The 25,670-nt window shown below is 39.8% G+C and overlaps 1 protein-coding gene across 4 annotated transcripts in view; it reads left to right on the top strand.

The window, feature by feature from the left end:
• ASCC3 (activating signal cointegrator 1 complex subunit 3) overlaps window positions 1–25,670 on the top strand; it is a 344,981-nt gene that overhangs the window by 300,607 nt on the left and 18,704 nt on the right. For all 4 annotated transcript variants that reach the window (XM_075554730.1, XM_075554729.1, XM_075554728.1 and 1 more), the window contains exon 37: window positions 9,225–9,449. In XM_075554730.1, coding sequence (XP_075410845.1) covers window positions 9,225–9,449 — 225 coding nt within the window. The remainder of the gene's footprint in view (window positions 1–9,224; window positions 9,450–25,670) is intronic.

The raw sequence follows: 25,670 nt of genomic DNA on the forward strand, positions 1-25,670 counted from the left end.
CATTTAACATTTGCAGTGGAAGATGTCTTTATTCAAGGACAGCTGGGCAAATCAGAGACACAGATTTGCAGTGAGGAGTCTGTCCAGCCTACACTAAATAAACAAGGGCAGGGCAGACAAACCAGCCTCTCACATAAAAATATAATGGACTCCACTGACCTTGCTGCCCTCCATTCAGCTTCAATCCCAGTTGCATAAAAGCTTCACTACCCACTTTCAATTTCCTTTAATTACCTACATGATGTAGATAAGAAAATGAACCTCACTTACAGTCAGTGATCACACAGGAAATTAACTAGACAAGTTGTTTAAAATTAGAGAACTCATTTGGAGATAAATAGAAGTGTCCTACTGAGGAAGAATTTGACTAGAGAGGGATTTGTTTGTTTGCTTCAGCCAGGGATGTGGTTGTTACTAGCTCTCTCTTTCGGTCCTGGGTCTGCTGCTTTTATGCACGATGTAAGCTAAATAAAGAAAATCTCCTTTGTAAGTATTCTGAAACATATAGGGACAAAAAAAATGCTTGTGTCAATATAAGAGCTAAGTAAAGTTATAAAACAACGTTCTTAATAGCTTAGAAAAAGTATGATGTGCAATTCCAGGGGTAAATGCCCGCGGTTCCGCAGGGAGGTCTGGAAGAACACTTGAGGACTCAGCAGTCGGCATCTTCAGCCAGGGTGCCCCTTAAAATCTCCACCAGGCTGTCGCGAAACCCCAAAATATGCAGATTTTTTCAAATGTATTCTACTCAATCTAAAATAAGTGTTTTCTGTTTTATTCCTCTGGTTCCAGTCCTTGATTTTTAATTACAAAACATTGTAGAGTTCCATAGTAATGTAACTACTCATGACACATTTCCATCAGAAAAGCTGTATTAGGTCTGTGATGTAAGTGGTTCATTCTTTTGGCCCGTCTTTTTGCAATAGTTCCGCTAAGGTACACCAAAGAGGGCATATTTTCTTACCACACTCTGATGCACTTGCGAACATTTAATTTATATGGATTTAAAAGAAACCTAATTGAAGATTGAAGGCTAAAGCCCACAGTATCAAATCTGTAGTTCAAGAGGATACAAAACCCTGACTACTTTATCTTTAATTCAACCATCTCTGTAGGACCCACAACTTAAACTTTCCTCCTGTGAGGATGTTCTCTTTTCAAAAAGCCCTTATGTTCAGTGACACAGTTACATAAAATAATGTGATTACCTGAGTAAGGTGAATACGCAGCTACTGGTGATGCATAAACAATAATAACAAAAACAACCAACCAATTACCAGGGAATCCTATCCCAGCTCACAGCACCCCTGCAGAACCATGCTAACTTTCGCCATAGGATTTCCAAAAATGTGATCCTTGGCATATTGCCATAGCTTTCTCCCACAGGAACAGATAAGTTTTTTTTTAATCCTTAAATAACATTTTAAGAATCGTCATGTTAAAAAAACTAAATGCTATTTCCTTAAAAAACCTACAGAGCAGGTCTACTCTGTGTACATGGACTCACCATAAGTAGAAATTGATTCGACGACAACGAACAGGTCTTTTTAACTTCAGCCATAATCTCCTCAAAGATTCCTTCCTTGACTCAGTGTTATTACCTGAATCGCTCCATCATGATACTTTATCTAATTGTCACTTTGAGTTTATTTATGGGAAATTTTAATTAGGGTCTGCCTCTTCACTGGATGATCAAGTTTCATGAGGGTCGGGCGTCATGGCATTGTATTCATCCATCATTGTTTGCCGAAGAAATGATTTGTGAACAAATAACACACCAATACCTTGCTTTATTATGATCAAGATAATTTCTATTTTTGCTGATATTCACAATGTACGCAAATGCTGCTCTTTGTAAAGAAACGAAGGAAGGAGTCCTTATACTGGAAACCCACCTGGCAGTCCTAGCCTGTCCTAACAACTGTCGGAAAAAGTACAGCCAGAGTCATCCTGAGAGGCACATGTTGGCAGGAGAGACCAGTCCCTGGCCGAGCACATCCTGCTTGATAAAGTAGAGGCACAGCAAACACAATGGAAGACCTTCAGTAAGATGGATGGACACACTGACGACATTGGTGGGTTCAGACACAGCAGCGAGTTTGAGGATGGCACAGTTTTATGTTCACTGACTCTGGCTCCTCACAACACCCTCCACAACCCTGTCCTGTGGGGTCGTCGCGAGTCAAGCGGCATGGCATTGGGGGAGGGTGGACTAAAGACTGCTTTGTACGCTGAGAAAATGCAACACTACACTTTTGTTGTGTGTGGCTTTTTTTAACACTACAGTTTTTATGCAAAAACGTTCATGCAAAAGTGTAGTAAGGTTCCAGGCTTTGGGTCGCCTCCATTAAAGATCTTATGGCCCCATTATTAGATTGAGAAAAATCTTTCTATCACGGAGCAGTTTTGCCAACCTCAAATGTACTCAGCTGTTAGCAGACTCATCTGATACTGACACTGCTGGCAGTAAGCAAACTCACAATCCTAGTGAAGCAGGGAATTAAAGCAATACACTGGGTAACCCAAGCAGACTCAGCACGGTTTGGAAAACAGGGGGGTCATATTCGTACATGGAGTTTAGTTTCTAAAGCCAGCAAATACAAGCAGCAGCACATCTGATCTTATTTGCATGGGAATATCCCCAAAGTAGAATAAGCATCACTGTGTGTAATCAGCCTGTTAAGACATGCTCTGTCGGAGTGGGTTCGATGCTGTTGGCGTTTCATCCAGCATTGGAGTCGATCTTTGCTTCTTTCGGTTAGCACCAAATGAAATCACTGGGTTGCGTTCACAGTCATGCTTTATGAAAACGGCGTCTTTGAATACCAGCTCAGAAAATGTTCACACTTGGAGAGGCACTGGAAAACTAAATGTCCAAATTGTGACTGCCTTCTCCCTTTCTCACATAATTAAATTCAAACAACGTAAATATATCTAAAATTGCTTAGTAATTACTGGTAACTAGTACTTTCTGTAAAATGCTTATTTCCCAGATAATTTTTACTTTAATTGAACTTAGCAGAAACATTTTGAACATCAAATCCTATTTTCCTACATATCCAATGCCAAGAGAGCCGACCCAGTGTACATTGAGAAAACGGCTGTGAATTTGTTTCTGGATAAAAGATTCAAGGTGTTGTATTTATGGACACTAGAAAGAAATTTTAAATGTCAAGAAATTTTAGACTATGAAACACCACCACCTGTACCCAACAGTCGGGCCTATGGCCCTCCCTTCAAATGTATTTTGCATGCTTCCCAGCAAGCCCCCAGCTTCTCTGCTGTTAATAGCATCCTCAGACTCCTCGTCCCTGAAGCTGGAACCGTAGACCTCCTCGTTTGTTTTTAGGAGTCCGATCACTCTGTTTTTCTCTCCCTGAGTTGTGCTGAATATCTCTCTCTGTCCTCGTCTAGAAATTGTGTTCAACAAAGCACAATTCTACCTTTTTAGAGAAAAACTTTCCAAAACATCTTATTCACTTTAGGACACTTCTCTGAATAAATTGTCTTATTTCACTTTTTAAATAATTGTTTAACTTTTCCCCCCCAAATATTGTTTTAATTTCACCGAAGAGAAAGATTATGTTTAGGTTTCTCTCCTATATTTTACTTACCTGCCATTCAGTTTCCCTTAAACCTGAGAAGATAGGTGCCCAGTTGCTGATAGAACCTTGGATAAATTCCTGGGATGTCAGCAGGTGACACGACTTCAGTCCTGAAGTCTAAAAGCGGTGTGACTCCATGCATCGTGTTGGTCCTTCTTTTCTCCCCTTCCCCCCTTACAACAAATTCCTTGAAAGAAAAAGGAGATGATTGGAATGGTGAGTGAAAAGCAAACCAAGATGACACGTAGCATGCACTTCTCACATAAAAGCGGTCCAAACGAGGGCAAAGGCCATGTTCACAACAGTTTAGGCTGTGGTTCTGTTTTGTCTTTTAACTGTTCCAAAATGAAATACTAGAGATGGTAAATATTTGCTCAGTTAAAGAGAATGTTAACTAATAATATTCATTTAAGTTACTTTTCAACATCAAGTAAATCAATTAAAATCACCTTGTAGCGATTTCTATCTCATGGTCTCACCTGTTTCCTTCCAACTGTCGGACCTACCATATAACCTTCACAGTGGATTCAAACATGCCAGCAATCACAAGCGTGGCATGGGCTGGGCACCCCTTTCTCCTCTGATGTAAGGTTCCCATGTGGGGGAGCCTCTTCATGCCAGTGAATGAGCAACAGCAGTGCCTTTCCTTACACTGTTTCTGGAACACCCTCCACTGCTGTCTTCATCTAGTTAATATCTGTTCCACTTCTGTATCTTTGCTTAACTGCTTTTTCCTTGAAGTTTCCCAAACCTCTTTAGCTTGGTCAGATTTATTTACTAAACTAAGGTTTTCTTGTGTCTCTTTTCCATAGCCTTTGTCACCATGTCAGGTTTGCATTTATGCATTTGGTCGAAAGAACAGTGCCTGTCTTTCCTACGAGGGAATGTATCTGTGCCCACAGTCTGGAGTTGCATATGATGGCAGTTAACAAAAAATAAGAACTTTTGTCCGGTCATATAGTGTTGAATTCTTCATAAAGATATAATACTAGCAGCATCACAATTTGTTTCAGTTTGTTTGGTTGTCAGTGCTCTTACGTTAGTCTATACTGCAGGAAAAAGACTAGGCTTTCTACTCCCAGAGACTCACAGGGTCAGTGCTACCTTGTCCTGTACGATCTCTAAGAGTTGGCATTGACTTAATGGAAGTCAGTTTGGAAGTTTTTATATTTGACACCCAATAAAGGCACACACACACCCCTCCACCCAAAGAAAGGCTCACTGCCATGAAGTCAAGTCTGACTCATATTGACCCTGTAGGACAGGGAGGACTGCCCCTGTGGGTTTCCAAGGCTAACTTTCCAGAGGAGGAGAAAGCATTGTCTTTCTGTCATGGTGCAGCTGGCGGTTTCTGACCTTGCAGTGAGCAGCCCACTGTGTCTCACACTGTGTCACCAGGGCCCCTAATAAAGGCCCGGGTTTCTAAAGTTGTACATTGCGCGTGAAAAGACACAAGCCTACAGAAAGGAACCACGCCATAACCCTTCATACTGCGTTCCAGATCTGGACATTTCTCAGGCTTTCGATACACAATCAAAAAGGTAAGAATTCACGGGTACAAATAAGCTTGTACCCCTTTGTAAATCTTAGCTCCCTTCCCCCTCCATACCCTCTTCCAGGCAATTACCAGTATGCTTTCTGTCATTATATATCTGTTTTCATTTCCCAAAATAACCATATAAATGAAATCCTAGAGTCTGTACTCATTGTCTGACTCATTGTCAGTGTAGTCACTCTGAGATGCATCCATGTTGTGTCACATAGTAAAGGATCGTTCTTGGTATTGTTTGCTATATACATTCCACTGTATAGCCAGAACCGACTGTCATCTATTGGAGTCAGTCTCGTGACCACTCTCTTAGTGTTTCTGATGCTATAAATCTTTACAGGAGCAGAGAGCCTCATCCGTGTCCCATAAAATGGCTGGTGAGTTTGAACCACCAGCCTTTCATTTAGAGGTCCAACGCTTATCTCACAGCGCTGCCAAGGCACCATATGGACCTGATATCTTCGTTTACTGTTGCAAGTAAAGCTGTAATCAACTTCTTGGCCCAAGTCTGTAGATGTACATAGATTTTCTTTTCTCTCCAGTGAACTTCTAGGAATGGTATAGCTAGATCATGTTGATAGGTGTATTTTAACTTTTCAAGAAGATGTGAAACTTTTCCAAAGTGATTGTGCCAGGGGGGTATGAGGTTCCAGTTTCTCCACATCCCTGACAACACTTGGCATGCCAGTCATCTTAATTTTGAATATTCTAATTTGCATTTTCCTAATGACTAATGGTATTGTTCACTTTTACATACAGTTTTAAAATATTTTACACATTTTTCACTAGATGGTTTGTTTTCTGACTTGTTTGAGAGTTCTTTATATTATATTCTGGATATCAGACTTTTATCAAATACCATATATACTTGTGTGTCAGCCGAGTTTTTCAGCACATTTTTTTATGCTGAAAAGAGCCCCCCTCGGCTTATACTCAAGTGAGGGTCCCACTTACCTGTTCTCTGGCGCAGTGTGGGTGGTCTCCAGTCTCTCCTGCTCATCTGCGGGCACCTACAGCCTCTGTGGGTGGTCCGATGACTGCCTGTATCCCGGCTCTTCTTTTCTCCTGCTCGCCGCAGTCTCTGTGCTGTCCGTGCAGTGCCGGGCGAGAACCTGCCCGCTACTGTGTGCTGGTACCTGGACGCACCGCATCCTTGTCAGATGTGGGCGCTCTTCTCCAGGGCTGTGAGCAATGACGTAGCCTTTACAGTCTTACCTGGACTGCTCCCCTTTGCTCCGCCCAAGCATTGCTAAATACAAGTACCGGTATAGCTCTGGTCTTAGATATGCAGTATGTTTATTTATAGTATTTAGTCTGCTCTAGTTTATTTTTTTAAGCCCTATCTGGACCCAGTGTTGACTATGCTTGCATAGAGCAGCCTGTGTTAGGGTTCATAATATACACGCTGCTCGTGTGTTCCCACTGTGTGACTGCATGTGTTGTGTTAGCACTTCCCATACATATGAGGTAACGCTGCATATGCAGAACAGCGCGTGTAGTAACACAGTGCGCACACGACATAGCGTGTATATTATGACCCTAACACAGGCTGCTCTATGCACACAGTCATGTCACCTCATTCTGGAGGCCTCAAGTACACAGCTGCATTGTGTACCTGTGGTGAGGCAGAGTATGTAGTCATGTAGCGCATGCAGTAACAGCGTGTAAAGTTATTGTTGATACCCTATTGGTTTCGTTGACCCTGTCTTCCACTTACAGAGCTAGTTTACTGTTTTTCTTTGAAATAAATATTGAAAAACATTTAACCTATTGATACCTCAATTAATTTTATTGGTATCTGTTTTTATTTGAGAATTGACCAGTGGCTGCTGCATTTCCTGCCCTAAGCTTATACTCGAGTCAATATGTTTCCCAGGTTTTTGTGGTAAAATCAGGTGCGTTGGCATATATTCGGGTCGGCTACTACTTGAGTATATACGGTATATGCTTTTCAACTGATATTTTAAAGTTTGCAAATATTTTGATGTAACCTGTATTTTATTTTCTTAACAATATTATTTTAAGACAGAAGCTGATCATCTTGATGAATCTCAATTATCCATGTATTCTTTTTGTGTGTGTGTGTGCCTTAGATCTCCTGTCAAAGAAACCTTTGCTTGCCCAACATCACAAAGATGTTCTCTGATGTTTTCTTCTGGGAGTTTTGGGGTTTTAGATTTTTGCATTTCAGACTATGGTCCATTTGGAATGAATGTTTGTATATGACACAAGTTTAGAATCAAAGTGCTTGTTTTTTGTTTTGTTTGCTTGTTTGTTTTGCATGTACCATTTATTACTCTAAACCCATTTATGTAAAAGACGATTCTTTATCTCTTAGCCTTTGTTCAAAAAAATCATTTATGTCTTCAGTTTCTAAGGCTATTTTAACTCAGTATAGAACTCTAGACCAACACTTTATTTCAGTACATTGAAGAAGTTGCTCCACTGGCTTCTTCTCACTTGCATTGTTTCTGTTAAGAAATATGCTGTTTACCTTATCTTTGTTCTATACATAATGCTTTCTCCTCTAAAGTACTTCTCAGAGTTTCTCTTTAGCAGTGGTTTAGAACAGTTTGGTAGTGACGTGTTTCAGCGTATTCTTCATTATTGTTGTACTTCAGGGTCATTGACCTCCTTGGCTATGTGTCCGTATACCAGAAAACAAAAAGCCGAGCCCACTGCCAGTGACCCGCTTGCAGCTCACAGCTACCCGCTAGGGTTGGCTTCTAAACCTTCCTCTGCCCGGGGCTCCAATCCCAGGGGCATTCAGCCATTTAAAGTTGTCTCGTGGCTCACTAATGTGGGTTTATCTTTTCTAATCTTTTTGCTCTCTTGTTTCATTTTGAAATGTTTCTACTCCTAGCTTAAAGTTTGCTAATCTTTCCTTCAACAGTACTTTGCTATTAATGTGTCAGATGTTGTTTTCATTTTACAAATTTGAAGTGGATGGTTGTCTTATTTTTTAACTTGAAATACAGTTATCATTGCTTTAAGGCTCTTGGCTAGTGATTTTAATGTCTGGGTTAGTTTCCAATCATTACGGGTCATGTTTGTCTGCCTTTTGCATGGCTGGTAATCTTTGATTAGATACGTGGCATTATTCGTTTTTTATTTTCTTGAGCCCTGCATACTTTTGCATTCCTGTGAATCTTCTTGAGGTTTTGTCCTAGTATGTAATTAAGTTACACTCTCACATAACCTATCCAATTAGCATTGTGAGCACAGTGGTATTTCACCACAACAACACTGAGATAAATCTCAAATAAATGCATACTTGGAAAACAAATTTTTCTTCATATTCAGCACCAATAAGCTTCTTTGTATTTTTAATACAAGAATCAATCCACTCAGTAGATATTTTTAGGTAATTATTGATCGATATCATGGGGGCTATCTTTAGCTACAGAACTGTACTTGATGTAAGATTAAAAATCAAAAGAGAAAAAGGTTTATTCCATGTTATAAATGATATGTTAACATCGTAAACCCTGACGTCTGTGATTGTGACCGTGTGTGGAATTAAGGTCTTTGAAGATGTTGTAAGTTGTTTTCACAGGGAGTAAAGTAAGTCCTGATCCAATTGGAGTAACTCCTTATAAAAGAGGAGGAGAAACAGAGGGAAGATAGCCAGATAACAATGAAATTTTGCAGCAACTGCAAACAAAGGAATATCTAGATCCACTAAAAGTCAGAAGGACATGAAAGGCCCTTTTCCTAAAGACTTGAGAGAGTACATGGCTGTGCCGGCTCCCTTATCGCGGGTTATCGTTGCTAACAAGCACTTGATTTCTGACTCACTGCTATGCGGTGTGGCGCAGTGAGTGGTGCTCAGTACACCTGTATTGTATTGCTGTACTAATTAGAGCATCCATGATTGCACATATATTGTATATTTCTAGGTCTTGGTGATTTCATAGTAACAGAATTGAACAAAGCCAACATTTAAATGACGTGGATATACTGTGGGTTTTCTGAACTGTGTTTCAAATGTCACCGGTTAAATCTAAGTAGTATATTAAATACATTTTTGATGCATCAACTCAATGCATGTTTCTCTGTGTTTATTTCAGGATGCAGAAGAATACACAGATCTGCCAGTAAGGCACAATGAAGATCATATGAATAGTGAGCTGGCAAAATGTCTTCCCATTGAATTAAATCCTCACTCATTTGACAGCCCCCACACCAAAGCACACCTCCTGCTGCAGGCGCATCTCAGCCGAGCCATGCTGCCCTGCCCAGACTATGACACTGACACCAAAACCGTCCTGGACCAAGCACTGAGAGTATGCCAGGTAGGCAGGGCATTTCTAATCCATTTCTGCCTTTGTTTTCCTGCATTTGGGGATGAGCTGTATTTGAATTTAATTTTTTCATTGTGCCATTGCTGAGAAAAACCAGGTGAATCAAATCAAGAATATGCAAAGAAAAAATTCAATAATTCATTTAATCAAAATTTATTGAAGGTGAACTAAGTACCAAGCAGTTGTTCTAAGCACAAAGTATACATCAAAAAACAAGACACAAAAATGGTTCCTATTGTTCCGGGCTCTCACTCAAGCTAGGGCGACCGGGCAGTCGAAGCACGAGCTGATGATGTCAGTAGTTGCCATCTAGCCATCCTCGGCTCGTCGCGACCTGACCCTGACGGAGAGGACTGCCGCCCAGGGTTTTCCTGGCTTCAAATCACCTGGTCTTTCCGCATGGAGCCTGGGGGTGGGTTCAAACCTCCCGACTTTACGGTTAACAGGAGAGCACTTAACCATTGAACCTCCAGGGTTAATAATAATAATAATAAATCACAGTAAAGAAAACAGGAAGGAAAGTGTAGGCCGCTATTTTGCACTCTGTATGAGTGTGTGTGTTTTCAGGGGCTGTCTCGCTGATAAGGTGACATTTAAGATAGAATTGAAGGGAGGGAGAGAGCCATAAGGTTATCGGAGGGCATTTATTTCAAACACTTAAGGAAAGCAAGTGCAAAGATTCCCACGTAGGAAGCTACGTGCTGTATTCAAGGAAAACCAAAGATGCCCGTGTAAGAGGGACAAAGGATGGAAATGAAGTCAGAGAGGAACAGGAATGGATGTCTAAATATCAATTCACTTAAACTAATCAATAAACCCATGACATGTTAGCATATAACATTATTTGTCATAAGAAATAACTAAACCATGAAAATGTTAGGAACATTATGGTGAAATGAGGTATTTGTTTTGGCCGTTCCAGACTGTAACTTTCACTGTGACAGTGTGAGACCAGGCAGACTAGGGGTATTTCCTTTCTCCCTGAAGGGCCTGGACAGAAAAAGCCGTGGGAGATCCTGTTAGAATGTTATGATTCAGTTCTTAGTGATTGCTTAAAGGGTCAATTGTAGTTGTAAAAACATAGAACTCAAATGAGAACTTTGGTCAGTTTTGCTATCCGACTGGATATAAAATGAACCGTCTCGTAAGTGGAGGTGAGGAGAAATCTCACTACCACAGGAAAGACTAGCCAAGTGGGGAGTGCATCGCTTAGAACCAGAGATCTCTGCACACTGACTTCCGAGATCCAGGAGACAGAAAGCTATGACACCAGAGGAACAGCAGAACCAGAGCACAAGACAAGAGTGGTTGGCTTCCCAGCACACGGTGAGTAGAGCTGAGTGCCTTCAGGGAGGAGGCTCACATGCAGATTAGGCACATGATCAGGGAGGACAGACATTGCTGAGCCCTGGAGTTTGAGCCAAGCTCCTTCAGACCAAAACTTGTGATGTAATTGAATCCCTTTAGACATTTATCAGCAGTGATATAAAAGCTTTGTAACACTGCCAGAACAGGCCAGAGGCGCAAGGGGTCTGGGACCAGAGAGAAGTCTAACCTAAAGGCATGGCAGCGAAGAGGCTTTCCTGACCAAAGAACTGTATCCTAGACATTTATGATCCTGAATTGTAGCACATTAACTTCCCTGGTAAACCCCATAATGATAAATATTGTCTGAATTCCGAAATCAATTGTTGAACCCAGCAGAGAGGTAGAGAGTTCTCTGTGAGGGACAGTTTGAATTCATGCAACATTTCACAGTTTTTTAAAATCACTCTAATGCCTAGTTTAATAGAAGTCAGCTAGATTCACATATCTCTTTTAAAATAAGTCTGTTACTATATGATGTTTTAGTTGAAGTATATAAAGAAACTTCAGCTTCTTATAGAGAGATGATTGGAATAGAGAGAAGTATCCTCATCACCTTCTCAAATGCTGTGGATATTCTTCTTTGATAGTATACGAAAATTTAACAAGTGGAATTTCTCAAATGTTAGCTGCAGTATGCGATCAGAAGTCTTATCAGTGGGCTTGTAACACGGTGAACAGTAAAGGGCAGTGCTAGAAATGACGGGGCGGGATCAAATTGGTTTGGGCAGGACTGGTAAGAATTGGTTGGATACAGTTGGATATATTTTTAAGAGGAACTATCGGATCGTTTCAAACATAACACTTGTGAGGATGGTGCAGGTGTGGGCAGGGTCTTATTCTGCTGGACATGGGGTCTCTGAGTCAGGACTGACAGGACAGCATCTAACGGCAACAGCAACTGTTAGTGGGGTGGATGAGGGTTTCAGAGAAGGAAAGGAGCCATTGATGATTCCAAGACTTTTTTCCCAGAGCAACTGGAAGGATAAAGCTCGGGGTGGGGGAGGGGGAACAGAGGGAGCTTATATCAAGGAGTTCAAGATGGAAGAAAATGTTTTGAAACTGATTTTTGGTAGCAATTGTACAATACTGCTTAATGTGATTGAACTATGGAATGGTATGAAGTCTGGATTAGCGCCTAATAAAATGATTTATGGGGAAAAGTTGACATTTACTGGGAGATGATCTTAAGCAGGTTTAGGTGAGAAAGTGCAACTAACATGTAATGATTATGAAGGTTTTCATTTTATATAGTATAACATGTCTTTTTGGACACTTATATAATAAAAATAAGATTTTTTTAAATTCTCAAAAGACTTACGGTGTTTTTAAAAATAGAGTACTCCTTAAGGCTTCCTCACCCACCACTATTATGACCCCAGTCCTGCCTTTCACTTCAGGCCAGACCAGAACTTGTGCACTGGTACAGATAAGAGCTCACCACACACATAATCCTGGTCAGATAAACCCCTCAGGAACAGAAATGAAAGTAGTGATACCAGGAGAGTAGGGAAAAGGTGCGGGGGAGAAGGGAAGGGAGGGGCTATTGCAATGATTGAAGCATAATTCCTCTTTGCACCCACCCCCCTCCAAGGGGATGAACAACCGAAACATGGCTGAAGGGAGACAGTGGTCAGTATAAAATATGAAAATAATAATTTATAATTTATCAAGGGGTCATGAAGGTGGGAGGAGGGGGAGGAAGGGGAAAAAGAGGAGCTGATACCAATGGCTCAAGCAGAAAGAAAATGTTTTGAAATGATGATGGCAACATATGTACAAATGTGCTTGGTACAATTGATGCATGGAATTTTATGAATGTGGTATGAGCCCCTATAAAATTATCTTTAAAGAAATAAAAGTAATGGGGTTATCTGCAAAATTTAAAAGTTAGAATGATCTAAATATTTTAAGTCATTAGAACATTGTGCAATATTAGTAGTTGTCATCACTGGGTAGCAATATGATTTTTAATTCCTTTTTTTATTTTATTTGCTAAATCGTTGTATGTTTTAAGTAAGCTTCCAACATGTTTATATCTCAAAAGAAACCCAGTAATTTTATTATTTTTGAAATTAGGGATCTTTTATTAAATAAAGTAAATACAAGCTATCAAGAGTAATAGGGGAAGTAAGTTTATAATAACCATATGAAATTGTTCACCCCCTTCTGACACTTGGTTTACTTATTCGGAAAGATGTTTTTCCACTCCCAGTTAGCCACACTTCACACACTGAGGTTAAAGTTCCTGACGTTTAGCTGTGGTCCCGTACATCGGCATTTGTATCTGCTATAATTTTTTCACTCATAAGCACTCACCTGGTAATGAACCTGAGAGTCAGAAAGGGCTGAACAGATGCTACAAAAAGAATTAGGTTTTTAGATCCAGTGCCAGCCCTGAAAGACTTGCAGCAGGGATCTTGCGGTTGTAAGTATATGATACATGAAAATAATAGCACATGGTCAACTTACTGATACTTCTTTCTCAGCTCTCAGTAATAATTTTGAAACTATATCAATCGAAATTAGTCTGTTTGTATGTATGGATTGTGATAAGAGTTGTATGAGTCCCCAATAAAATGAGTTTTTTAATTAGTCTATTAATACATTTTTTTAAGAGAAAGGATTCAACCAGCTACTTTAGCCTTAGAAAAAAATTTGGTATGATTTCGTGGAATTATCTATATATTATTTGCAGTTTTGTATTTTTTCAGAGTTACGTTTATGATTTACTCTGTATTCGTAGAAGTAGCCCATTTCATTGTAGAACAGTTGGGGAAATAACATATTAAAATCTCTAATATTAGTTGGATCTTTACTGCAGTGAATAATGAAACTTTTTTTTTCTAGTTTTCTCTCCTTGCGCTGTCTTTGCTTTGATTTGGTAGCAAGGTAATGTGATCCTTGCTCAAAGTGTCCCTTCCTCGTCTGCAGTTTTGAAAACTTTAAGGATTAGAATCAGTTCTGCCAAAATAGGTGGCAGAGTTCCCCATTGAAGTCATCTGGGTCATGACTTTGCCTTTGCTGGGAGGTTTGGGCATATTAATTCCATCCCTTCACTCGCTCTCTGTTGAGTTCTTGGGTCTTTTCTTGAGTCAGCATTCAGAGTTTATGTGTTTCTAGAAGCTTGTCCATTTTGTCTCAGCTGCTTACTTTGTGGACACACAATTATTTGTAGTATAACCTTAAAGTCAGTGGGGCCTGACAAGTTGATTTCTGTATCCTTTTAATTTCCCCCATTATTGTTGAACATTTTTTTCCTTTATAATACCCTGTGCTTTCCCTGCCTGAAGCCTGAAATCAACAGGATTCCGTGTTCATTTGATCAGGGAACAGTATTTGAAACTAAAACCCGGGCTCCAGTTGCATGCTACTGTCTCCTTGCGTGTCATCCTTCCTACTTCCTCTCAGGAAACAAAGCTGGGAAACACGAGTATGTACACTCAGGCCTACATCTGTTCACAAGGTAAACCAGAAAGCATGAACTACTAGATTCCCAGTTCATCCCAGACTAATCATGCCTAACCATTTCAATCTCTAGACAATATCTCTCAGAAATATTTGTTTGAATTTTCATTAAGGTGTCTTCAAATGGGAGAGAAAAGGGATAATTTTTATATCATGGAAAAACAGTTTTGAGGTCAGGGAAAATATCGATGTTTTTAACAAAAATTATATATGGAGGCTTAAAGAAGTTCATGGGAAAATGGAATTGAATAAGGTAATGTGTTTCCATGAGTTTTTGTAAGCCTTCTTGTAGATAACATAACTGTGAGCTCATTCTCTCTCCCTCCCCGTTCTGATGTCTCCAACCCAATTCCAAAAGCCATTGTAGCGTCTCTTTGTTACAGACTTATAAAGACATACTTTCTCCATCTGGGACAAACCTGGCTTCCGTCCACCACAATATAGTTACCATTTTCTCTATCCTAAAATACTTATGAATTTGTTTTATATTTACTCTCTTCCCTACAAAAACAAATTTACTAACTAGAGCTGAATATTTGTGTACAGTTTTATTTTGTTTGGGCTTTGAAAGATCATTTACTTTGTAATTCTATACAAACACACCTACTTGCACTCTGCTTTACAAAATTTGTGTTATATTTGATAGCTTGTTTTTAATGTAACAATTTATAATTTTCTTCTCAAGCACAGTTTCTGAAGGCCTCATTATATTTCTTCAAATGAATAAATCATGGTTTATTTAACGAGTCCCATATTCATAGATACTTGCTGTGCAATTTTTTCTATTATAAATTGCAAGCATTACCTCTGATCATCTTAAATGTTTAGATTAGGATTTTCAGAGGCTACTTGGAAATATAGTTAGTTGCAAAATGGATGTCAGCTCTATATTCTAAATTCTTTCACTTCTGGCGTTTCCTTGTAAGAAGATGATAAAAGTAGGCAGTTCAGAAAGGGAAACAATGTTAATGTTGCTGGTGGAAAGGAGCAGGAGTATAAAGATAATAAGTTTTTCCAAACTGATTCACAAGTTTAGTTACAGTGCTCTACTGTTCGAACCATACCAGTCCTTATTCTAATTGACAGAGGAGTACTATTGGCCTGTGAAAGCACTTGGCTCCATCAGTTTTTCACACTACGGCCCTACTGACGAACAGGAAATTACACCACCACTCCCATGGGACATGAGCATGACCTTGTAGTCTGTGGAAGAAACTCAACTCTAAATTCAGCTCTGTTGCTGATTTAGTACAAGGCCCTAGGCAAGGCACTTAACCCATAGGGTCTGAGTGAAAAATATGTATGTGGCATCAGTTAATGTTTATAAAAAAACAATTTATTGAGACAGGAAAATAGATCTAAGTATTCTTATATTTTAATAGTGCCTTTATTGCTTTGCTTTATCGTAGCCATTTAATTCAAATGGGTATTTTTAATTCCTTTTATTTTAAAGAACTAAAATTTATTGTCGCTGAGTCAAGTGCAACTCCTCCACACACTGTAGGCCAGAGTAGAACTGCTCCCTTGGATGACTGAGGATGTCAGTCTTGACAGAAGAATGGCTTCCTTTTTCTCAGGTGCAGCCACTGGTGGATTCTGCCCAACATCCCTGTTAGCAGCCCATTGCTTAACTTAACTATTCCACCAGGGCCTCTTATTTTATAGAAACTTATGAAATGATAGAGATTAAGAAAACTGTACTCATAGCCATCCCGCCTTTTCTAGTAGCAACCTCAGTCTTACAGGACAGCAGGGGAGCTGTAAATCTGGATGGAGCAGAAGCCTCGTGTTTCTCCCAAGGAGTGGTGAAGCAAACTGCTGGCTCTACGGTTCGCAACCTCCAGTTTGACCACTCTGCCACCGGGGCTCCTGTAGAAATACTGCGTAGTGTCCACGAGCCAGCCAGGAGGGACTCTCACAAAAGAAAAAGGTAGTTGCAGATTTCCTCCTGGTATGAAGTTAGAATGTGCAGTATACGGCGGAGTCTTTGCTTCTCCTGTCCCATTTCAAGTTACATATCAAAGGCGTCATTTTTTGGTTTAAGGTTTCTTATAACAGTTTCTTTATGTATTTTATTGTTATAAGCATTCCTGCTTCTGCCCCCCCACCCACTCCTGACCACCACCACTCCCACCCCAGAAAAACAGATAGCTCAGGGTTTTGTTAATCTGCTTTCTTTGGATTACGATCAAGTGTAAAATGTTCTAATTTATCAATGTAATGATTGTTTAACTGATTCATATAAAAAACATTTTAAAAATAAAAAGGTAAAGGCTTTTCTGGGGAAAAAATGTATATGTAAATTATAGTAAATGGTGGGACATTTTGTTTATGTTCAGGGTGCATATGTTAGCCTGCATGGGAAAGTTACATATAAGAAAAAATCAAAAATGGAAGTGACATTAGCTATATTTTTATATTTGATGGCAAAACTAGACCTGGTGATAAATTTCTGATGTTTTGATTATCTCTCTACTTCACATTGTTTTATCAAGGGACAAAGAAATTGGTCTTTGGAGAAGTTAATTGTTAAAGGTGGTTTGTTCGGGCAGCCAGTGCTGAAACCAAGCGTAGATAACCAGACTTTAATTCTTGCTCTCATATTTCTGATCCTTTCTAAGAAGTGCTATGCATCTTTACTTTAAGTTTAAAATCATCTTCATTTAAATGAAAAAGATTCAAACAGATTGTATAAAGATAAATACTTATGTATTCGTCACGGCTGCTACCTCTTACTGGTATTTACCTCAGAGTGCCTCACTGACTCAGCCTTCAGACGTCTAGTTAGTATATAAAGAAAAACCAAGGCTTGCGTGAGCCGAGAATCAGAGGGCTGCGTGGTTCAAATTGTAATGGTGGTGTCAGTTTGCTGGGTTAATTTTGGACTTTCCTTGTGAAAGTATTAAAAGGCTAGATTTACCCATCATCTAATATTATCCCATACAGCCTAAAATCTACTGCTATAAAAAATTGTGTGCATTTTAAAGACCATATCAAAGCAATACTCTAAGGACCACAAGATAAATATGTTGCTCTATGATGAGGGAGCATGCACACACAGAGAAATGTACACATTTCTAACTTGGATTGAAGAGGAAATCTTCCCCCACTGAATAGAAAGGTCTATAGAAACCTACACTTCCATATTTCTGTTGGAATTATTAAATGTTAATACAGAACTCTACCAAAAAGCCAAGAGAATATGAAGAACTGATGCAGACCAACTATTACATCTAGCCTTCACTATGGATCATAACTCAGTGTAAAGAAAGCCAACCTCATAACTATGCCAGCAGAGAGCACCGTGATAAACCGAGAAAAGACTGAAGTTGTCAGTGATGCTGTTTTCCTGGGCTCCATGGTCAGCATTGCTGGAAGCAGCACTAGAGAAATCGAATGATGCGTTTTCAGGGGGCACAGCTGCGGCTCGAGCCCTCTTTAAAGTGTTAAAGAGCGAAAATAACACGTGCTATTTATCCAAGCTCTGGTATGTTCAAGTGCCTCACCTGCACGTGAAAGCTGGGCACTGACTCAGGAAGCTGGGGGATAGCTGATGTATTTGCGCGGGGGTAGACAAGTAACAGTGAAAGTACCGTGGACTGCCAGAGGAGCAAACCAATCTGTCTTGGAGGAAGGACAGCCAGAAGGTTTCTTAGAAGCGAGGATTGCCAACACTTGTCTCACGTAGTTAGGGCATGTTGTCAGGGGAGGCTAGTCCCTGGAGAAGGACATCATGCTTAGTAAAGTGGAAGGCCAGCAAAAATGACTACTCAACAGCCGGGCAAGCAACTAGAATAATATTTAGGGAACTGAGCCCCATTATTGTGCTCTTCAAACACTCCCTACCACCACCACAAAAAAAAAAAAAGTCAGCTAAGTGCCACTGAGTCACTTCCCACTCACGGCAACACCGTGGGATAGAGCGGAACCGGCCCTGCGGGTTTCCAGGGTCCTAAATCTTTACAGGAGCAGAAAGCCTCCAGTTGGTGGATTCAAACTTTCGACCTTACAGTAGCCCGATACACTACCATGACGTGGTAGTAACCATTTCTTAAGGGTTTTGCTTTTATTAGGTTCTGTTCTAATTGCTCTAGCTTGTAGCAGCTTATCACAATAAAATAATGAAGTAGTTAATTATTATCCTCACTTTATAAAAGAAGACCAGTATAGCTCTCCCAAGATCACATTAAAAAGCAAAAATGTTCTTAAGTGCAAATCGGATGCAATAAAAATTTATTTCACTGAATTTGCTTTGCCCAATAAAGGTTCATTTTTAAATTGTATTAATGGTTTAGTGACATTTTTTTAAACATGGAAACTTCACATGAATTTTCCTTTTATTTTAAAACCATAAATTCTGACCAGGCCTTGAATAATACTTTTTAACTAATCCCTTTTTTCCTATGTACACTCAGATCACCGCTCTCACATTCTTCCTGTTCTCTTTTCAATAGCATGCCTATAATTACCATGACCAGTTTGTAAGAGAGCCTTGTTAATATGCATGATGATATGTAACGTATTACATCACTATTCAGTATCCAGTTAACATATTTTTTGCCTTTTACATCAACTATTCATGCTCCTTATCAAGGTTTTACAGTATGCCACATAGACCAGTGAATTAATCATATGCTCTTCCAGGTTTTCTCCCAAAGCTGCAATAATTGGAAACAATGGGGAAGAGATCAACCAGTCATGAGGGAAATAAAATTGCCATGCTAATGAGAGAAGATAACTGTATAATAAATAGTATATGCTCATCAAGACAACCTATGCATAGGTTGCAAAGGTTTACTAAAGCACACGCACACACACTTACTTTATGGTCTCCTTTTATTCTTTAAGATTTTCCACAGGACAGACTAGAACTTCAATAGAGCCATAGAGCCCCTTGGTAGTTTGAACCACTGACCTTGGGGTGAGCAGCCCAGTGTTTGTTTAGTCCATATTGCCACCAGGGCCATGATTGCTGCTTGCCAAAATAAACCCACTGCCCCTGACTCGACTTGAATGCATAGTAACCCTGGGGGGATGTTGTATTACTCAGTTTCTACTAGATCTTTGTCATTAGCTATTTGTAACATTGTAAGGAACCATTGGTGGTTCAATGGTTAAGGCACCCCGCTGCTAACCAAAAGGTCAGTGTATTGAACCTACCAGCCATTCTGAGGACGGAAGATGAGGCAGTCTACCCCTGTGAAGAATATAGCGTGGAACCCAATGGAGCAAGTCTGTGCTCTCTTGTAGGATCTCTGTGAGTTGGAATGAACTCAGCGGCAGTGGGGTTGTTGATTTATAAGGTAGTTGACTGGTAGGGTGACTTTGAATACAAGGCTGAACATCGAGGAAATCTCATAAACATTTCACTCCTTTCTACTTTCATAGGAAGGTCTTCAAGAGAGCGAGTCACTATAAGTGAATTTTCACAAGTTGTTAAGATTTTTTGCTAAATCTGAATTCTCTACCATCAAAGGTAGCCTATTTTTTATAAACATCAGTGTGACTGCTTCAGAGTACTAAAGACCAGGATGAAGTCTGATGAAGGCTGTATTCCTGGCCAGATTGCAGAAGCTCATATCTTACCATAGAAGCCGGATGAAGTTTTGTCGGTGGACGAACGGCCATGTAAAAGCAAATCCCTATCAATGGCCTTATTTTGAGTCATAGTTTTTCCAAAGGCAAAGATCCGTGCTGTGGTGCGGCGGCATGGTCCCATTGGCACTTACTTTATCCAGTATCAGAGCGTCATTCAGGTGTCACAGCGGATCACCTAGAACTCTCATTCCCTCAACTGAAGCAACCCAAAGCTGATGCATTTTGCGTTTCCAAAAGTAACACAAATGTGTGGGTTTTGAGGTCTTAAACACCTTTACTTACACTTGTGGATTTATAGGCAATCTCCCTTCAAGGGCTATAATATAATTTGGAAGGCGAGTTCCCCCTGGGTGACTTTACCTGTAAGCTTTTGTATGACAATTTGGTGATGGTTTATTGATGATATGATGCCATTCTTAAGGATCCTTCTATGCCCAGCTCCTCTCCTCAGATCCACATAACAACTCTTTTCCCGATTGGGACTGTCGGAAATGAGTAATGCTTAACCCATTTGTGTGATCAATTCACTTAAGCAGCTACTGTGAAATGTTAATCACAACTTTAATTTGTACTGCATTAGCATTTTGATTAACTTGTAGGCTTGCTAGCACACTTGAAGCGCTTTTACTCATAGTTACAGCTCGGAAATGACTTTTTGATTAATTAAGTTTGTTAGACAGCAGCTGAGCTTCCTGAATGCTAACCTTCTAGGGGTAAAAGTTCAGGAGAAAGTTCCTATGAACAACTGTTGCTTCTGAAAAAGATTGCTATAAATGTACTTACACCATTTTAATTAGCAACAAAATATTGTGTCATTGCTTGCAAACTGACCTGAACCTTTAAAAGAGTGTGCCTTTGTGTCAAGAAAGCTTTTCTTTTCGGATTTTTCCATCGTTGTACAACTTGTGGGAGTTCTTGAATTTAAATAGTATGTTTTCTAACAGATGCCTAACAATTAATGTTGTAACAAACTGCCTAGGATGAATTTCCATGGGTTCTATTTTTTTATTTGGCTGTTTTTGTTTCTTTTAAAATATATTTCTTAAAATTTTAAGGTAGTTTGATTAATAGAAAAATTGCAAAAATGGTACTTTGAATTCCCATATACCCAGTTGCCTCCCATTAATATCTTCTGTGTGGTACATTTGCCACAATTAATGAGCCAGTATTGACATTATTATTAATACTTGCTTGCTCATAACTTGTTGATTTTTACCTAATGAACATTTCCTATTCAAGGCTTTCACCAAGGACACACATTACCCTGAGTCACCGTGCTTCCTTAGACTCGCAGCTATGACAGCCTGTCAGACTTATTTCTGAAGACCTTTCCAGAATGTTTAGCATTCCCCTGACATCCCATAAATAAAACAACCTTTCATAAATTAATGAAAATCTTCATGTTCATCTGTACTAAATAAAGTTTCCTTTCTTAAGCTTTAATAATCTATTGCCTTTATAGCATTGAATTGAACATCAGTGGCAACATTATCTATTCATTTCAACAGCTGTCATTGCCTTCTTTGCCTTTAGCTGTTCTACTCCCTATCATGGACTACTTGGAAATAATAGAAAAAGAGAGAAATTTTTACCTTTCACTTCTGCTACAGTTTTATTTATTTATACAACCTAGAGAGGATCCCCCTTAAATTTCACCCAAGTGAAAATTTGCCCCAGAGCACTCGTTTTCCTTCTCACATGGAAAGTCTTTCCTATGTCCCCGTTCTCACAGCTGTGAAAGGCCTACCACTGCGTTTGAGCCGGTGTCCATAGACTTCCTCATCTGTTATCTTCCAAACTCGGGATCTGTTTTCCTGATGTCCTCAAGCACCATAGTCACGGTCCTTTGCTCCATCCCAGCTCTTGCAGTCATCACAGTGGCTTCAGTTGTCTGCTTTTTATAATGTGACCCCAGACTTCATAGCATGTATCACAGACTCCTGTACTTTAATGACCCATGTCGACACTGCCTCCATATCAGTATTCTCTGAGTCTCCTCTTTCACCATAACATCTGTATCAGTCAAGCTTGAATTTCTCTTACTCATTGTGATCTTGAATCTTGTATCCCCTTCATGGGTCATCGGTCCCCTTTTGACTTCACTTTCTACCTTACAGAGGATCAGCCCCTGAATTGGGTCATTTCAACACTGATGTAACTCAAGCTCGCTGCCATCAAGTGAATTCTGACTCAGTGGCCCTCTAAGACAGTGTGGTGCCCCTTAGGGTTTCCTGCACATTAAACCTTTATGAGAATAGGCAACCTCATATTTCTCCTCCAGAGCAACTGGTGCATTTGAACCATTGACCTTTCGGTTAGCAGGTCTGTGAGTATCCCACTATGCCACCAGGAGCCCTCTCCACTGATGTCACTGATATCCTAACCAGCAACTAGTAACCAGCAACTTCCACATTCTCAGTTTTCACATCTAAAATATTAGCAGTTACTGGAAACAACCATAAGTCCAGGGGACATCATCTCCCATTTGCAGAGACAATTAAGACCCTCTAATAGGATCTTTCAGATGTCATATTGTGGTGGCTTGTATGTTGCTCTGATGCTGGAAGTTATGCCAGCAGGATCTCAATCCCAGCAGGGTCACCAATGGTGGGCAAGTCTTGGTGGAGCTTCCAAACTAAATATGACTAGGGAGAAAAGCCTGGCTATGTACTTCAGAAAAATTAGCAAGTGCAAGCCTTGTGAATATCGGAAGATGTGCCCTTCGGATTGGAAGACTTTAAAAATACAACTAGGAAACAGTTGCCTCCACAACTTTAATGACAGGCTGATTGAAATTTGAAAGTTAAAAACAAAGAAGAAGCACCAGTAGTTGGGAACTGTGGCCCTAGTGATAGAAATGATGCTAGAGAGTATGTAATAAAATTTTGCAAGACTCTAGTGACTTAATCATTGGAATGACTTTCCCCCCAATAATATTAATAACTACTGTGCATGTGGATGAGAGTAGATGGGATACACAGGATTCAAATTGACTCCATCTGTGGAAAGAAATGTTGGAGAAGCAATATCACCAGTCAGAACAAGACCAGGGGCCAACTGTGTGTGCATTAATATACGCTCATATGCAAGTGCAAGTTGCACCTGAAGAAAATGAAAACGAGTCATTGACACTCACATATGACCTTGAGTACATCCCACCTGAATTTAGAGAGCGCCCCAAAATAAATTTGACACACTGAACACCAATAACCAAAACAGGTTTGTGGGATGACCTCATACGTGAAAAAAATCAAAAGCTCATGAACCAGAAGGGAGGGACCACAGTGTTTGTCAGAAGAGACTGAAACTTGCTCCTGAATGTAGACTATCTAAAGCTAATGGAAGAAATGATGGGGTAAAAGAGATGGACAACAGACTTCAGAGCCTACTTAAGATAGGCACTGTATCAAAAGGAATTTGTTGACATTCAACAGTTTCAGGAAGTAGCATGTGATCAAGAGTGATACTTGGAGGAGAAAGCCAGGCTGCGGGGGAGGCATTGGCCATCAATCCTGGTTGTGTACTTACGCCATCCTTACTCCGTCTGCATGCTCAACAATTAGTGAGAAAAGCTGGGCAGTGGGAAGAATTGAGCAAAGGGTTTGGAGGAAGGTTTGTTAACATTTGCATTTTGTAAAGGCACGAACTTGCTTGCTTGAAGTAAAGAGGACTTGACCAAATGACTGATGAAAATAAAAGACCACCTGTATGGGTTATACCTCAACATAAAGAAAACAAAAATCTTCACAACTAGACGAACATCATGATAAAAGTAGAAAAGAAGTTGTCAAATGATTTCATCTTTCTTGGATCTACAATCAATGCCTATGGCAGCAGCAGCCAGGAAATCAAATTAAGTATCCAGCAAATCTTCTACAAAACTGTTTTTTTTTAATGTTCAAAAGCATAGATATCAATCTAAGGACTCTATTGTGTTTGCTGGTATTCTCTATTTTATAAAGAATAATAATAGATATATTTAGAATTAATAGAATTTACAGGTTCTGGGGAACCAATTACAAGGATCTACATACATCCTCCTCCCTGGGGGATGGACAGCAGAAAAGTGGGTGAAGGGAGACGTCGGACACTGAAAGATATGACAAAATAATAATTTATTTTATCAGGGATTCATGAGGGAGGGGGCAACGGTGAGGGAGGGTAAAAAATGAGAAGCTGATGCCAGGGGCTTTGGTGGAGAGCAGATGTTTTGAGAATGATAAGGACAATGAATGTACAAATGTGCTTTACACAATTAATGTATGTATGGATTGTGATAGAGTTGTATGAGCCCCTAATAAAATGATTTTTTAAATAATTTATAGATTCTAATAGCCAGTGCAATGGCTACACAGAACTCACAGACAAAATTCATGGTTAAAGGGTTTATTAAGGAAGTTAACAGGTTGTGATGCCAGTGAGACATGCTCAAGTGCAATTCCAGTGTTTGGGGGGATACCCTCTAGTATCCCTCTTTTTTAACTGGAAAATTCAATTTTAATAATGTACCAGGACAAGTCAGAAAACACTGCTACAGAATCACAGAAACCCTTATTAAGCAAAGAATGGATGAAGCTAGTTTCTCAACTCTGTGGATTATAACTCTGGCCTCTGGCCTCTCGTGTGAGGTACTATTCCCTGGCCTTACTCACCTGGTGGTGTCAGACAGCAACACCTCTATTTCCTTCCTGACTCTCTTCTGCCCTAGATTCGTTTCTCGTCCAGTAATATTCTCTCCATTAATCACATTCTCTTTCAGTCTTTGCTGCCTTCTTTTTGGACAGGATCTCTAAATTTGTAATCCAAGAGCTCACAGAGCTTGTTTTCACCTCAAATTCTCTTCTCAGTTAAAATGTGTTCAAGACTAAACTCAGACTTAGTCCCTGTTCTCCTACCCATCTCTTCTCAATAATGATAGCCCCACCATTTCTGTTAGTTATATTAAGATCCTAGGTCTAGTGTAATTTTATATATAAATAAAATACAAGAAATCATGTTTCCACTCTGCCATGGCTCTAGATGATACAGAATTCTCATCTGTATACAGCATTTATCATCTGAAACAGTAATCAGTTGAAACTGATTCTAATTCAGTAGAGGAAAATCTCATGAACAGAGTCAGCCCCTTTACATTTTTTTGTTTCACTCCGAATTATCCTACTTTTGGCTGGTAGGTTTACCAAGTGGAAAGTGGTTAAGAGGTTAGGCAGATTAAATATTTGCTTATTGTTGATTTATTGATACTGAGTTGTCTAAGATTATTTCTACTTAGTGTACTAAACAGTGTTGTTCAGCATTAGTAAATGACTCTGAGATACCTTGGAAATCTTATCGATGATCTCTAGCCCTTACTAAATGCAACCCTGCCCTGAAAAGAAGCATATGCACATGCTTGCTTACCTGCAAGACTACTGTAAAAGAGTGTCTCAAACAGAGAGCCCTTGCTGTGGTCAGTCTTACATAATGCATATGACCAGGACCCCCAAGCCCATTGACCTGACCTCAGATTGGGTATGGTCCTCTGAACAGTAACATGGCTTTCCCATTCATACCAAGAACTTCCTCCAAGGTCTATCTTTGGCCTTGCCCTATGGCTTTCTCTCTTGTAACTGCATATCCCTTCTGCGTGAGTCTGGGTAAACTAGATAAACAAATCCATGGACACGTATATGTATAAGAAAGAGATTTATATACAAGAGCAATTGACCATTGAGAAAGCATCCCAGTCCAGATGTCCGATATTAGCCCATATGTCCAATACCAATCTAGAAAGTCCTCTTC

The sequence above is a fragment of the Tenrec ecaudatus genome, chromosome 7 (assembly GCF_050624435.1).
Source record: "Tenrec ecaudatus isolate mTenEca1 chromosome 7, mTenEca1.hap1, whole genome shotgun sequence".
In the NCBI taxonomy this organism is placed as follows: Eukaryota; Metazoa; Chordata; class Mammalia; order Afrosoricida; family Tenrecidae; genus Tenrec; species Tenrec ecaudatus.